Source organism: Heterodontus francisci, chromosome 8, assembly GCF_036365525.1.
Source record: "Heterodontus francisci isolate sHetFra1 chromosome 8, sHetFra1.hap1, whole genome shotgun sequence".
NCBI lineage: Eukaryota > Metazoa > Chordata > Chondrichthyes > Heterodontiformes > Heterodontidae > Heterodontus > Heterodontus francisci.
Genome location: NC_090378.1, coordinates 23,657,902 through 23,674,384, shown reverse-complemented (window position 1 = coordinate 23,674,384; position 16,483 = coordinate 23,657,902). Strand labels below are relative to the sequence as shown.

Sequence of the window (16,483 nt, the reverse complement as noted above, 5' to 3'; positions counted from 1 at the left end):
CAGATAACCTAGAGGTTAATTAGTATAAAAAGTGTAGGAGCGAAATTAAAAAGGAAATTAGCAAAGCAAAGAGAGGGCATGAAAAAAATATTTCTAAGTAAAACCAAAAGATTTTTTATAAATACATAAAGAGCAACAGGATAACTAAAGAAAGAGTAGGATCTATTCGGGACCACAAGCGTAACCGGTGTGTGGAGACAGAAAACATTGGTATGATTCTTAATGAATACTTTGTGTTTGTTTTCAAAATAGAAAGGGATGATGCAGACATTGAAATCAATTGTGAAATATTAGATGAAATTAACATAGTGAGGGGAAGTATGAAGAGGTTTAAGAACCGACAAAGTGGATAAATCCCCAGGCCCAGTTGAAATGCATCCTAGGCTGTTAAGGAAAGCAAGAGAAGAAATATCAGAGGCTCTAACCATTATTTTCCAAACCCTCTGGCTACAGGTGTAGTGCTAGAGGACAGCCAACATTGTACTATTATTTTAAAAGAAAGGGACAGATAGAGTAATTACAAGCCAGTCATCCTAACCTTAGTGCTGGGAATATTATTGGAAAAGATTTTGAAGGACACAGATTAATCAAAGACAGTCAGCACAGATTTGTTAAGGGAAGGTCATGTCTGACGATTGAATATATTTTGAGCAAGTAACAAAGGATGGTCGATGAGGGTAGAGAATTTGATGTAGTCTTTATGGATTTTAGCAGGGTTTTGATCAGGTCTCACATGGCAGACTGGTCATAAAATGGGCTCAGAGGCAGGAAGCAAAGGGTAATATTCGATGAATGTTTTTGTGACCGGAAGGCTGTTTCCAGTGGGGTTCCGCAGGGCTCAATGCTAGATCACTTTCTTTTTATGGTATACATATCAATGATTTGGACTTGAATGTAGGGGGTATGATTAAGAAGTTTGCAGATGATACAAAAAATTGGCCATGTGATTGATAATGAAGAATAAAGCTGTAGACTGCAGTAAGATATCAATGGATTGGTCAGGTGGCTAGAACAGCAGCAAGTGGAGTACAATCTGGAAAAGTGTGAAGTAATGCATTTGGGGAAGGCAAACAAGGCAAGGGAATACACAATAAATGGTAGGATACTGAAGAATGTAGATGAACAGAGCAACATTGGAGTGCATGTTCACAGACCCCTGAAGGTGGCTGGACAGGTAGATAAGGTGCCAAGAAGGCTTCCTGGATGCTTGCCTTTATTAACAGAGGCATATAATACAAGAACTGGGAGGTTATGCTGGAACTGTATAAAACACTAGTTAGGCCATAGCTGGAATGTGCAGCTCTGGTCACCGCACTATGGGGAAGATGGAATTGTACTTGTTATGCCAATGTAAAAAAAAAACCCACGCAGTCACAGGGAGAACTTGCAAACTCTGCACAGGCAGTACCCAGAATTGAACCCGGGTCCCTGGAGCTCTGAGACTGCAGTGCTAACCACTGCGCCACCGTGCCGATTATACTCAATGACTGAGCATCCACAGCTCAGTCCAGACTGGCCAAGAGAGTGTGGGAAAATGGCGCACTGACACGGAACACAAAAGTCCGAGTGTATCAGGCCTGTGTCCTCAGTACCTTGCTCTACGGCAGCGAGGCCTGGACAACGTATGCCAGCCAAGAGCGACGTCTCAATTCATTCCATCTTCGCTGCCTTCGGAGAATACTTGGCATCAGGTGGCAGGACTATATCTCCAACACAGAAGTCCTTGAAGCGGCCAACACCCCCAGCTTATACACACTACTGAGTCAGCGGCGCTTGAGATGGCTTGGCCATGTGAGCCGCATGGAAGATGGCAGGATCCCCAAAGACACATTGTACAGCGAGCTCGCCACTGGTATCAGACCCACCGGCCGTCCATGTCTCCGTTATAAAGACGTCTGCAAACGCGACATGAAATCGTGTGACATTGATCACAAGTCGTGGGAGTCAGTTGCCAGCATTCGCCAGAGCTGGCGGGCAGCCATAAAGACAGGGCTAAATTGTGGCGAGTCGAAGAGACTTAGTAGTTGGCAGGAAAAAAGACAGAGGCGCAAGGGGAGAGCCAACTGTGCAACAGCCCCAACAAACAAATTTCTCTGCAGCACCTGTGGAAGAGCCTGTCACTCCAGAATTGGCCTCTATAGCCACTCCAGGCGCTGCTTCACAAACCACTGACCACCTCCAGGCGCGTATCCATTGTCTCTCGAGATAAGGAGGCCCAAAAGAAAGAATGCCAATGTGCTTTATTGAATGATAATTTTCTTTAATTCACAGACTGGAGATCTGAATTTATATATATATATTTTTTTTTTTAAAAGATGACATTTAAAAAAAGATGACTTTGCGAGCAGCTTAGGATGGGCACCTACTTTTCAACACTGTATCCTACATTGCAACGGACTGTGAGGAGGGAAACAAAATGTATGCTAATATCCCAGCAAGAACCAAGACCCAGGAAGTTTAAAGGAACTACCTGCTCTTTTCAGCAAGCAGAGAAATACTGCTAACTGCTACGTTTGAATCACTGAGTGATTGTCATGTGACAAGCCCCTCCCATCTGTGGTTTTTAAGCTGGTGTTTTTCTCTGCAGCAGAGGAGAAGCAACTGGACTCTGACATGAGCAGACTCTAAGTGGGGGTCCCCTTCTCTCTTTCTCTCCATTCCAGCTTGAAAGCTATCAAATCCTGCTGTCGACTGACCACCTTTGCATACTTCGGCTACAATAAGAAACCCCATCGGAGGAAATCATCCACATGGCTGTTTCCAAGAGACTCACCGAACCAGCCATCTGCCTATTTAAACTAAGCGCTTCAGGACCACCGAATTCAGCTAGAAGCCAGCAGAATCACCAAACGCCACAGACTGTATACTTTTTTATGGACTCTAACTCAACCAATATACCTTTCCCCACTCTGTAACCTATTTGTGCGTGTGTAAATCTCTAGTTTGTGTGTGAGAGAGAGTGTGTAAGTTGGCGCGTTGTTTATTATTTTATTAGTTGGGTTTAGGTACAATAAAGTTAACCTCTTTGTTAACTCAAGAAAACCTGTCTGACTGATTACTTACGTGCTATGATCATAGCCAGAACCAAACACCTACTGAATTGGCCAGTACATCCACTTTAAGAAAGAATTAAACCTGTTGTGGTCAAACAAGGAAAGGGAAAAGAGGGAAGCTCTTTGATCCCTCCTCACTTGACCATAACACACAAAAGAGAGGGTATAGGGGAGATTTATGATGATGTACCTTTTCAGTTATGAGTAAAGATTGGATAGGCTGGGGTTGTTTTCTTTGGAATAGAGGAGGCTGAGGCGAGACCGAATACAAGTGTATAAAATTGAGGAATCTAGATAGAGTGGATAGGAAGGCCCTATTCCATCGGTTGCGGAGTCCATAACCAGCAGACATAGATTTAAAGAAAGAGGTAGGAAATTTAGAGGGGATTTGAAGAGAAATTTTTTTTACCCAGAGTATGGTGGGGATCTGGAACACACTGCCTGAAAAGGGTGGTAGAGGCAGAAACCCTCAGAACATTTAAAAAGTATTTGAATATGCAGTTAAAGTGCTGTAAGCTAGTAGGCTACCGACCAAGAGCTGGAAAGTGGGATTAGGCTGGACGGCAATTGGTCAGCCGGCGTGGGTTCAATGGCCAAATGGCCTCCTACTGTGCTGTAAAGTTCTAAGATTCTATGTAGCTTTTTCCAGAGCGAGAAGTTTTGAATCTGTTAAAGTGTTTGGTGAAAGAATAACTAGAAATCCTGTATTTTAAGAAGTATTGTTGCATTAAAGATACTAATTTGACCACAAATGGTTTGCAGGCCTCTGCTAGTTTGAATTAAATATCAGTAGAGCTAGCAAAGTATTATGAATTTGTTATTTTGTATTGAAGCAAGGAAGGAAAGTTAAAAGTTCTGTTAAAACAGAGCAAACTGTTCTGCTTATGTGTTATTTTCAAAAATATGTTCTGTAGTTTATGGCTTTAGCAACTGCGTGATTAGTCAATCTACTACTTTACAAATGTCCAGATCAGATTCTTGCACAGAAAGCTGACATTTGGCCCATCGTACCTGTGCCAGCTCTTTGGAAGCTATCCAATTACTTTCACACACTTTCTCTTTCCCCACAGACATGCACTCTTCGCCCTTCGATTGACTCCACTTGATATCAAAAAATGGCTGCAGGCACTGAATACAACAAAGGCTACGGGTCCTGATAACATCCCAGCAGTAGTACTGAAAACTTGTGCTCCAGAACTAGCCGCACCCGTAGCCAAGTTGTTCCAGTACAGCTACAACATCAACCCAACACTATGGAAAATTGCCCAGGTTTGTCTTGTCCACAAAAAAACAGGACAAATCCAATCCCACCAACTACCAGCTCATCAGTCTTCTCTCAATCATCAGCAAAGTGATGGAAGGTGTTGTTGACAGTGCTATCAAACGGCACGAGCATAACAATAACCTGCTCACTAATACTCAGTTTGAGTTCTGCCAAGGCCACTCAGCTCCAGAGGTCTTTACAACCTTGGTCCAAACATGAACAAAAAAGCTGAATTCAAGAGGCATTGCCACTGACATCAAGCCAGCATCTAACCGAGTGTGGCATCAAGGAGGCCTAGCAAAACTGAAGTTAATGGGAATCAGGGGAAACTCTCCACTGGCTGGAGTCATACCTAGTACAAAGGAAAATGGCTGTGGTTGTTGGAGGCCAAAAAATTAAGCACCAGGACATCAGTGCAGGAGTTCCTCAGGGTAGTGTCCTCGGCCCAACCAACTTCAGCTGCTTCGTCAATGACCGTCCCTCCATCATAAGGTCAGAAGTAGGGATATTTGCTGATGAGTGCAGTGTGCAATACCATTTGCGACTCCTCAGGTACTAAAGCAGTCCGTGTCCAGATGCAGCAAGACCTGGACAATATTCAGGCTTGGGCTGATAAGTGGCAAGTAACACTCACGCCACGAGTGCCAAGCAATGACCGTCTCCAAAAAGTGAGAATCTAACCATCTCCCCATGACATTCAACAGTATTGCCATCAGTGAATCCCCTACCATCAACATCCTGGGGTTACCATGACCAGAACTTAACTGAACCAGCTATATAAATACTGTGGCTGCAAAAGCAGATCAGAGGCTGGGAATTCTTTGCTGACTAACTCACCTCCTGACTTGTCAACAACCTGTTCACAAGGCACAAGTCAGGAGTGTGATGGAATACTCTCTGCTTGCCTGGATGAGTGCAGCTTTAACGACAGTCGAAGCTTGACACAATTCAGGACAATGCAGTTCACTTGATCGGCACTCCATTCCATTCACCACATAAAACGCTCTCACCCTCCACCCACAGCATAGAACGGCAGCAGTGTGTACCATATTCAAGAAGCACTGCAGCAACTCCTTCAAACCCACAAACTCTACTACCTAGAAGGACAAAGCAGCAGAAGCATGGGAACACCAACAGCTGCAAGTTTCCCTGCAAGTCACACACCATCCTGACTTGGACCTAAAATCACCATTCGTTCACTGTCACTGGGTCAAAGACCTGGAACGCCCTTCCTAACAGCACGATAGGCGTACCTACCCGATGGACTGCAACAGTCCAAGGCGGCGGCTCACCACCACCTTCTCAAGGGCAATTAGGGTTAAGCAACAAATGCTGGCCTTGTCAGCGACACTCGCGTCCCATAAAAGAATTTTTTAAAAATCCAGAAACCAGGTTTTCATTTAGACCCTTGGACTCACTATGTTACCAGATATAAATGTTACCCTGTTTTGAAAGGAGCAGGGATTCACTTACACAAGTTGTCTTTGATGATGAGCACAAGGAAAATCAGAGTTAAAAGTCTAAAAGCATAACAACTCTCCGGGTTTAACTGTTATTGAGTTATTATAACAAGTCTGTCACTCGGCATGATCATTACTTATCTCATGCTTCATGGATCAGCTTGCTCAGGAACTTTCAAGAAGTTCATTTTAAAAAGAGATTTATGAACTTACCGAACAGTTGCTGAAAAGAGTCACTGGCTATCTATGAAATGGAACATAAATGGTACTTTTTATAGATATGAAAAATAGTGAAATTAACTTTTAAGAAGTTTTTAGCATTTCTTTTGGTTGCCCTGTGTAGTTGATTTTGTTCGACATGCAAAAGTTACTGAAGGTGATTGCTAGTGATTTAAATGTACATTTCCACAATGTCAGCATTCAAAGAATTATTAGGTATAACTTACAATCTACTTCAACAGTCTAGTAATACAAAGAATTCAAATTATGCACTACTGTCCAAATTAATTCAAATTATGCACTTGTTCAAATTTTAAGTTGCAAATTGATCACAAAAACACCACTGCTGCCACCACCACCACCACCAAATGATTTACATGTTGCCATTCATCATGAGTGAATACACTCTCAAGCCATCAATTCTTTAAAATGCGGATTCCCCATATTTATATGTCAACAATGAAACACAGTCAGAACACTCATAAATCAGCATAGCTGGTAAGCAAATCCCACAATTGCAAAATGGATAAAATGCATCATGTTGGTCTGGAACTTGTTTATACTGATTAAAGGTTCTCCAGATTCAATCTCCAATATAGGCAGAGTTGGATGTCAGTCAGACAGTGAACATAACATTACAATTACCTCCAGAGTGGAGGAAGGAGCAGACTCATCCAGCACTCCTACTCAATATCCAAGTCCACAAAAGAAAGTGCATGCACAAGGATCAAAACAAGGACATGTCATTCGCCCATGATGCCACTCATTAAAAAGAACCTTACTACCCAAGTTCACAAGATCAGAAATGTCCATTTGGACATGGCAAGAAAATTGCATGTACGAAAATGGAGTTGTGGATTAAACAAAATTTCATTATCTGGATGTGCAATTTACGCACCTCCTCTTCCATCTTTTCAATGCATTTGCTTTTTTCCAACAGTTGTTCTTGTATCTGCTGAAAATTATTTATCTGTTCAGTCATCCGAGTCTGCAACGTTGAGATTGTAGCCTCCGCCTCCAATAATTCGGTCTGCAGCTTCTCCACTTCTATCTGTCTACATCGGTCCTCTTCTAAGTGCTGTTCCAGGGACTTTCTGTCATCTGACAGTGTCAGAAACAACAAAAGAAAGGTTCTTAAATTACCATAATTCCAATAAAGTATGATCAGTTACAATGCCCAAGAGCTTTTGTTTTAAAAAATGTAAAAAAGTTATATAATATCCCAATCTTAACCTTTAGATTTGTGCTGTTAGCTTATCTCAACACTGCAGTAGGGGAGCGAAGGCGAACCTCAGCATGACAGGGTTGGAGAGGACGAGCGAGGGCTCCACATCACTGTTTGATCACTTGCTACAGCACGAGTGATTGATCAGTGAGGAAGAATTAAGCATGCTGATCTGTCCCTGAAAACAGAGTTAACTTCCATCTAGAGAAGTCAAAATTTAGATCATCAAAACTTTTCATTTTCTCTGTATTTGGCATTATCGTAGCGTCAGCCGACAGAAACTTAGCAACATCCAATAAACAACCGCCTCTCAATTAATGAATTTTACGCCACACCAGCACTGCAAAGTTTGCGTTGAGTTGGTACGGACGTAAAGTCCATTTGCCAAGAGGCTGAGGCAAGTATCATTGGTTGACTCCTTTGCTTAATCTTATAAATAAGGCAACATTGGCTAAGATATAAATCTCCAATTATTAATCTCCTATTGTTACTTGTCATTTTCCAAAAACAGGAATCAGGATTATAGTGGGGATAGCAGTCAAAGATGAACTATTAAGATAATTTTATTGCAATGGAAGAAGAGACAAACCTTCCCTATGAGGACTGGGTATAGACTGAAACATTATTGAATATCCTTGGCAATGTTTTCTGCATTGGTCACATCTTAATAATTGTTTCCAATTTGGTTTTAAAAAGTAAAAGTAAAAAGTAAAATAACTCTTTAATAAAAGGGAAAAAAAAGCTTCCTTCGATCTCTATCTAAACTGTCTTTATCTCCCCCACTTGCCAATTTTCCTTCAGTCCCTTCCTAAAGGCACAGACTCTATTAACACACATTGTTAAAATTTACACTGAGATTAGTCCATCACAGAAAATATCCAAGTAAAAATATATTTTCACACCTATTCTGTCAAAATCTACAGGCTTAAAAGCTTTACTACTGTGCTGTGATTAAATTGTCACTTTCACTTTTATTCTCTCCTCCTCCCCAGTAACTGCCAACTTACCTTTCTTATTTCTGTTTGATATTAACTCTGGGCTTATTCTATCCAACAAATCGCAACTTCTGCCTAAAATGTCACCACATCCTTGCTTTGGGACTTTGCTGTTGTTCAGGCTGGATTTCAGCTTCTGAATTTCAGCATCTTTCATGCCTAATTTAATGCTAAAGGAGAAACATTTTAGTTCAACAAAGCTATAAACCAACATATATGACCAAAAATAAAACAACTTCCTGACCAGGTCTGTATTTGCAAGCTATCATACAGTATATTTTACAGCACATTACACAATTAAAGATCATCCTTTAGTAGATTTGTGCACAGACTTCCGAAAGGTCTTCGACGAGGTACCACATAGTAGACTCATGATTAAGGTCAGAGCATGTGGGTTAGGGGGAAAATAGCTGAATGAACAAAAAACTGACTACAAAGCAGAAAACAGAGAGTAGGGTTGAAAGTGGTGTTCCACAGGGATCAGTCACTGTTGTTCACCATTTACATAAGTGATCTGGACTCATGAAACTTATGTACAATATCAAATGTTGCAGACTACACCAAATTGGGGGATATCATTTATACTTATTTAAATATTCTCTTATGGGATGTGGGCACACTGGCAAGGCCAGCATTTCTTGCCCATCCCTAGTTGCCCTGGAGAAGGTGGTAGTGAGCTGCCTTCTTGAACTGCTACAATCCATCTGGTGCGGGTACACCCACAGTACTGTTAGGGGGGGAATTCCAGGATTTTGATCCAGCGACAGTGAAGGAGCAGAAATATATTTCCAAGTCAGAATGGTGTGTGGCTTGGAGGGGAACTTGCAGATGGTGGAGTTCCATGCATCTGCTGTACCTGTTCTTCTAGGTGGAAGAGGTCATGGACTTAGCAGGTGCTGTTGAAGGAGGCATGGTGAGTTGCAACAATGCATCTTGGATATAATACATTTAGTGACCTAGCCTCCACAATTCTCTGAGGTAGCGAATTCCAGAGATACAGCACCCTCTGAGAGAAGAAATTCCTTCGCATCTCAGTTTTAAATGTGTGCCCCCTTATTCTGTAACTATGTCCCCTAGTTCGAGATTCCCCCACTAGTGGAAACATATTCCCAACATCTACCCTGTTAAGCCCCCTTAGAATCTTATACGTTTCAATCAGATCACCTCTCATTCTTCTAAGCTCCAATGAATAAAGGCCTAACCTGTTTAGTCGTTCTTGATACAACAACCCCTTCATCCCAGGAATCAGACTAGTGAACCTTTTCTGAACTGCCTCCAATGCTAATATATCCTTCCTTAAATACGGGGACCAAAACTGTACGCAGTACTCCAGGTGTGGCCTCACCAACACTCTGTACAGTTGTAATAAGACATCCCTATTTTTAAACTCTAACCCCCTAGCAATAAAGATCAAAATTCCATTTGCCTTCCTAATTACTTGCTGCACCTGCATGCCAACCTTTTGTGTTTCATGCAAAAGAACACCCAGATCCCTCTGTACTGTGGTGTTTTGTAGTCTTTCTCCATCTAAATAATAATCTGCCTTTTTATTCTTCCTAGCAAAGTGGATTACCTCACTTTCCCACAATGAACTTCATCTGCCAAGTTTTTCCTCATCACAACATGCTTTCCCAATGATTTTTCTAACGTCAGCAAATTTGGATACTCTACACTCTGTCCCTTCCTCCAAGTCATTAATATAGATAGTAAATAGTTGAGGCCCTAGGACCAATCCTTGTGGTTATGGTTTTCCAACCTGAAAAAGACCCATTGATCCCAACTCTCTGTCTTCTGTGTGTTAGCCAATCCTCAATCCACACCAACACATTACTCCCAATACCCTGAGCTCCTATTTTGTGCAATAACCTTTTATGTGGCACCTTATCGAACGCCTTCTGAAAATCCAAATACACTACATCTACCTGTTCCCCTTTATCCATTCTGCTTGTTATATCTTCAAAGAACTGTAACAAATTTGTCAAACATGATTTCCCTTTCATAAAACCATGTTGATTCAGTTTGATTGCATTGCTTTTCTAAATGTCCTGCTATTTCTTCCTTAATAATGGCTCTAGTAAAGCTAACCGGTCTATAGTTTCCTGCTCTCTGTCTCACTCCTTTCTTGAATAGGTGCGTCACATTAGCGGTTTTCCAATCTGCTAGTACCCTACCTGAATCCAGTGAGTTTTGGTATATTGTGACCAATGCCTCTACTATCTCTGCAACCACTTCTTTGAAAACCCTTGGATGCAAGCCATCGGGTCCTGGCAACTTGTCTGTCTTTAGTACCATCAGTTTGTCCAGCACCTTTTCCCTCGTGATAGGGATTGTTACAAGTTCTTCCCTCCCATTTGCACCTTGCTCATCTATTATTGTTGGAACGTTTATCGTGTCCTCCATCGTGAAGACCGATGCAAAATATTGATTTACATTGAAACATAGAAAATAGGAGCAGGAGTAGGCCATTCGGCCCTTCGAGCCTGCTCCGCCATTCATTATAATCATGGCTGATCATCCAACTCAGTAGCCTGTTCCCATTTTCGCCCCATACCCTTTGATCCCTTTAGACCCAAGAGCAATATCTAACTCCTTCTTGAAAACATACAATGTTTTGGCCTCAACTGTTTTCTGTGGTAGCGAATTCCACAGGCTCACCACTCTCTGGGTGAAGTAATTTCTCCTCATCTCAGTTTTGAAAGGTTTACCCCGTATCCTTAGACTATGACCCCTGGTTCTGGACTCCCCCACCATCGGGAACATCCTTCCTGCATCTACCCTGTCAAGTCCTGTTAGAATTTTATCAGTTTCTATGAGATCCCCCCTCACTCTTCTGAACTCCAGCGAATATAATCCTAACCGACTCAATCTCTCCTCATATGTCAGCCCCGCCATCCCAGGAATCAGTCTGGTAAACCTTCGCTGCACTCCGTCTATTGCAAGAACATCCTTCCTCAGATAAGGAGACCAAAACTGCACACAATATTCCAGATGTGGCCTCAACAAGGCCCTGTATAATTGCAGCAAGACATTCCTGCTCCTGTACTCTAATCCTCTCCCTATGAAGGCCAACATACCATTTGCCTTTTTTACCGCCTGTTGCACCTGCCTGCTTACCTTCAGCGACTGGTGTATGTGAACACCCAGGTCTCTGCATATTCCCTTCTCTCAGTTTATAGCCAGATAATAATCTGCCTTCCTGTTTTTGCTTCCAAAGTGGATAACCTCACATTTATCCACATTATACCGCAGCTGCCATGAATTAGGCCACTCACTCAACTTTCCAAATCACCCTGAAGCCTCTCTGCATCCTCCTCACAACTCACCCTCCCACCCAGTTTTGTGTCATCTGCAAATTTGGAGATATTACATTTAGTTCTCTCATCTAAATCGTTAATGTATATTGTGAATAGCTGGGGTCCTAGCACCGATCCCTGAGGCACCCCACTAGTCACTGCCTGCCATTCGGAAAAAGACCCATTTATCCCTACTCTTTGTTTCTTGTCTGCCAACCAATTTTCTATCCATCGCAATACACTAACCCCAATCCCATGCGCTTTAATTTTACATGCCAATCCCTTATATGGGACTTTGTCGAAAGCCTTCTGAAAGTCCAAATAAACCACATCCACTGGCTCCCCCTCATCAACTCTACTAGTTACATCCTCGAAGGATTCTAGTAGATTTGTCAAGCATGATTTCCCTTTCGTAAATCCATGCTGACTCTGCCCGATTCTACCACTGTTCTCCAAGTGCTCTGCTATAAAATCTTTGATAATGGACTCTCTCACATTCCCCAATACCGAAGTAAGGTTGACTAGTCTATAGTTCCCCGCTTTCTCTTTACCTCCCTTTTTAAATAATGGGGTGACATTAGCTACCCTCCAATCTGTAGGAACTGTTCCAGAGTCTATAGGATCTTGGAAGATGACTACCAATGCATCCACTATTTCTAGGGCCACTTCCTTAAGTACTCTGGGATGCGCACCATCAGGCCCTGGGGATTTATCGGCTTTCAATCCCATCAATTTCCCCCACACCATTTCTCTATTCATACTGATTTTTTTCAGTTCCTCTCTCTCTCACTAAGCCCTGTGTTCCCCAACATTTCTGGTATGATATTTGTGTCCTCCTTTGTGAAGACAGAACCAAAGTATGCATTTAGTTGGTCAGTCATTTCTTTATTCCCCATAATAAATTCCCCTGTTTCTGACTGCAAAGGGACCTATATTTGTCTTCACCAATCTTTTTCTCTTCACATATCTATAGAAACTTTTACAGTCACTTTTTATGTTCCCCGCAAGCTTGCTCTCGTACTCTATTTTCCCTTCTTATTCAATCCCTCGGTCCTCCTTTGCTGAATTCTAAACTGCTCCCAATCCTCATGTCTGTTGTTTTTCCTGGCAAATTTATATGCCTCTTCCTTGGATCTAATGCCATCTCTAACTTCCCTTGTAAGCCATGGTTTGGCTAAGTTTCCCGTTTTACTTTTGCGCCAGACAGGGATAAACAATTGTTGCAGTTCATCCATGCGCTCTTTAAATGTTTGCCATTGCCTTTCCACCATCATCCCTTTAAGTAACGTTTCCCAATCCATCATGGCCAACTCGCGCCTCATACCTTCATAGTTTCCTTTACTAAGATTCAGGACCCTTGTCTCAGAATCAACTACGTAACTCTCCATCTTGATGCAGAATTCTATCATATTATGGTCTCTCATCCCCAAGGGGTCTCGCACAACTGGATTGTCAATCATTCCTCTCTCATCACATAATACCCAGTCTAGGATGGCCTGTTCTCTTCTCTAGTTGGCTCAACGTATTGGTCCAGAAAACCATCCCGTATACACGCCATGAATTCCTCCTCCACGGTATTGCGACTAATTAAATTTGCCCAATCTATATGCAGATTAAACTCACCCATAATTACAGCTGTTCCTTTATCGCATGCTTCTCGAATTTCCTGTTTAATGCCATTCCCAACGTCACCACTACAGTTTGGGGGTCTATATACAACCCCCACTAACACTTTTTTGCCCCTTAGTGTTTCTCAGCTCTACACATAAAGATTTCACATCTTTCCTCACAATTGCATAATTTCCTCTTTAACCAGCAATGTAACTCCACCGCCTTTTGCTTTTTGTCTGTCCTTCCTAAATAGTGAATATCTCTGGATGTTCATTTCCCATCCCTGGACACCTTGCAGCCATGTCTCCGTAATCCTGACTATATTATACCCATCTATTTACATCTATTTGCGCGATTAATTCATCTACTTTATTGCGAATGCTCCGGGCGTTAAGGCACAAAGCCTTAAGGCTTGTCTTTTGAACATTACTTGTCCCCTTCCCAATATTTTTCACTGTGGTCCTGTCTGATTCTGGCCCTTGATTTCTATGCCTATCACTTTTCTTATTCCTCTGTCTTTTGTTCTTGTCTTTGATCCCCCCTCCTCTGACTCCTTGCATCTCCCTGCCATTTTAGTTTAAACCCTCCCCAACCACTCTAGCAAATACTCCCCCGAGGACATCAGTCCCAGTCCTGCCCAGGTGTAACCCGTCCAGTTTGTACTGGTCCGACCTCCCCAGAACCAGTCCCAATGCCTCAGGAATCTAAACCCTCCCCCTCACGCCATCTCTTCAGCCACGTATTCATCCGGTGTATCCGGCTATTTCTACTCTGACTAGCACATGGCACTGGTAGTAATCCTGAGATCACTACCTTTGAGGTCCTACTTTTCAACTTACTTCCTAACTCCCTATATTCTGCTTTTAGGACCTCATCCTTTTTTTTTTAAACCTATGTCGTTTGTACAATGTGTACCACGACCACTGGCTGTTCACACTCCCCCTTCAGAATGTCCTGTTATCTGCCATTTCCCTGCCCTGTCATTAATTCACCGGTCTCATCCTCTAAGGGTCCCATACTTACTTTAGCTACTCTCTTCCTTTCTATCTACCCGTAGAAGCTTTTGCTGTTCGTTTTTATATTTCTTGCCAATTTACACTCAATCAATTTTCTCTCTCTTCATTAGTTTTTTAGTCATCCGCTGCTGCTGGTTTCTAAAAATTTACCAATCCCCTGGCCTACCACTAGCTTTTGCCGCTTTGTACACCTTTGTTTTTGATTTGATACTCTCCTTAACTTCCTTTGTTATCCACGGATGGTTCATCGTTCTCTTCGAGTCCTTCCTTCTGACTGGAATAAATGTTTGCTGAGTGTTATGAAATATCTGCTTAAAAGTCTGCCACTGCTCATCTATTGACTGCCCCTGTAGTCTATCTTCCCAGCCCGCTTTAGACAACTCTTCATACCTCTGTAATTGCCCTTGTTTAAGTTGAAGACACTGGTTTGAGACCAGAGTTGCTCACCCTCAAACTGAATTTGAAATTCTACCATGTTATGATCGTTTCCCCTGGAGGATCCTTAACTAGGAGATCTCTTATTAATCCTACCTCATTACACATTACCAAGTCTAAAATAGCCTGTTCCCAGGTAGGTTCTGCAACGTTCTAAGAAACAATCCCTGATGCACTCTACAAACTCGTCTTCCACGATACCCTTGCCAATTTGATTTGTCCAGTCTATATGCAGATTAAAATCACCCATGATAATTGCAGTGCCCTTCTTACACGCCTCCATTATTTCCTGATTAATATTTTGTCCTACAGAGAGGCAACTCCTCGAGGGCCTACAGACCACTCCCACCCGTGATTTCTTCCCCTTGCTATTCCTTATTTCCACCCAAACTAATTCTGCATTATGATCTATTACACCTATATCATTCCTCACAACTGCACCGATCCCTTCCTTTAATAACAAAGCTACCCCACCTCCTTTTCCTTTCTGTCTATTCTTCCGGAACGTCGAATATCCTTGAACATTAAGATTCCAGTCCTGGTCATCTTGCAACTACGTCTCTGTGATAGCTATCAAATCATATTCATTTATTTCTATATGTGCCGTCAGCTTATCTGTCTTGTTACAAATGCTACGTGTATTCAGATAAAGAGCCTTAAGCTTTGACTTATTACCATTTTTAACTACTCTGGTTCGAATTTCTTCTGTACTCTTATGCTCGTATTCTCTGTCCCTACCTGTCACACTCTGATTAATGCATGCCCCTTCACTACCCTGCACCTCTGCTCTCTCATTACTTTTCGACTTTTTAAACTTCCCTTCAATTGAACCCTGCCCCCTCCCCCCACTATTTAGTTTAAAGCCTTATCTACAACCTGAGTTATACGATTTGCCAGGACACTGGTCCCAGCATGGTACAAGTGCAGCCCATCCCAACAGAACAGCTCTCTCTTTCTCCAGTACTGGTGCCAGTGTCTCATGAATCGGAACCCATTTCTCCCACACCAATCTTTGAGCCACGCATTTACCTCTCGAATCGTCCATATTGGGAGCAAGAACCTCATACCTATTGGATAAGGGCACTGGCTGAGGATCCTCCAAAGCTAAATTCAGGATCCCCATACCTGCCTCACTCGCAGTCACAACCTCCTGTCCATGATCACGGTCCAAATTGGATGTAATTAATCTAAGGGGGGTGACTGTCTCCTGAAACAGAGTGTCCAGGTAACTCTCCCCCTCCCTGATGTGTCGCAGTGTCTGCAGCTCGGACTCCAGCTCATCAACTCTGAGCCATAGTTCCTCGAGCAGCCAACATCTTGCTGCAGATGTGGTCACCGTGGATCGCACCAGTGTCCACCAGCTCCCTCATACTACAGCTGCAACCCATCGCCATCACTATTTTATTTAATTAATTAATTTGGATCTCCGTATTTAAAAAATATATATATTTATGTGTAATCCTAATCTGTAATGACATCTCCTGATATAAATCACTTGGCCAAAACAAAGACGACACACGGAAGAAATACCCACCAATCACTTACCAGCTCTCCTGTGACGTCACACTTAGATTTTTGCTGGTCAAGCAGGTCCACAGAACTGAACAGAGCATCTCTCACCACCACCGCTGCTGCTTCTGGTCTTGGGCCTCGGCTCACCGCTCTTTATACCCCGGCTCCTCTCACCGCCGCTGCCGCTTCTGGTCTCGGGCCTCAGCTCACCGCTCTTTATACTCCGGGTATGGCAATCTATGTTTGGTAGTGGGATAAAGAGGCCCCCCATTCCTTGGAAAAAAGGACTAAATGGGGTGGAGGTAAAAAGGGATCGGGGGGGTGGTGGGTAGAGATGCCCAAAATCATCAAAAGTAACAAAGCCATAAAAAGTTAAAGATAGTATCAAACTTAAAGAAAA

At 42.5% G+C, this 16,483-nt stretch overlaps 1 protein-coding gene across 1 annotated transcript in view; it reads right to left on the bottom strand.

Annotated features, from left to right (window-relative positions):
* ccdc18 (coiled-coil domain containing 18) overlaps positions 1-16,483 on the bottom strand; it is a 216,038-nt gene that overhangs the window by 127,538 nt on the left and 72,017 nt on the right. The window contains exons 11-12 of the mRNA XM_068036805.1: positions 8,229-8,386; positions 6,895-7,097 (exon numbers count right to left, since the gene is read on the bottom strand). Coding sequence (XP_067892906.1) covers positions 6,895-7,097; positions 8,229-8,386 — 361 coding nt within the window. The remainder of the gene's footprint in view (positions 1-6,894; positions 7,098-8,228; positions 8,387-16,483) is intronic.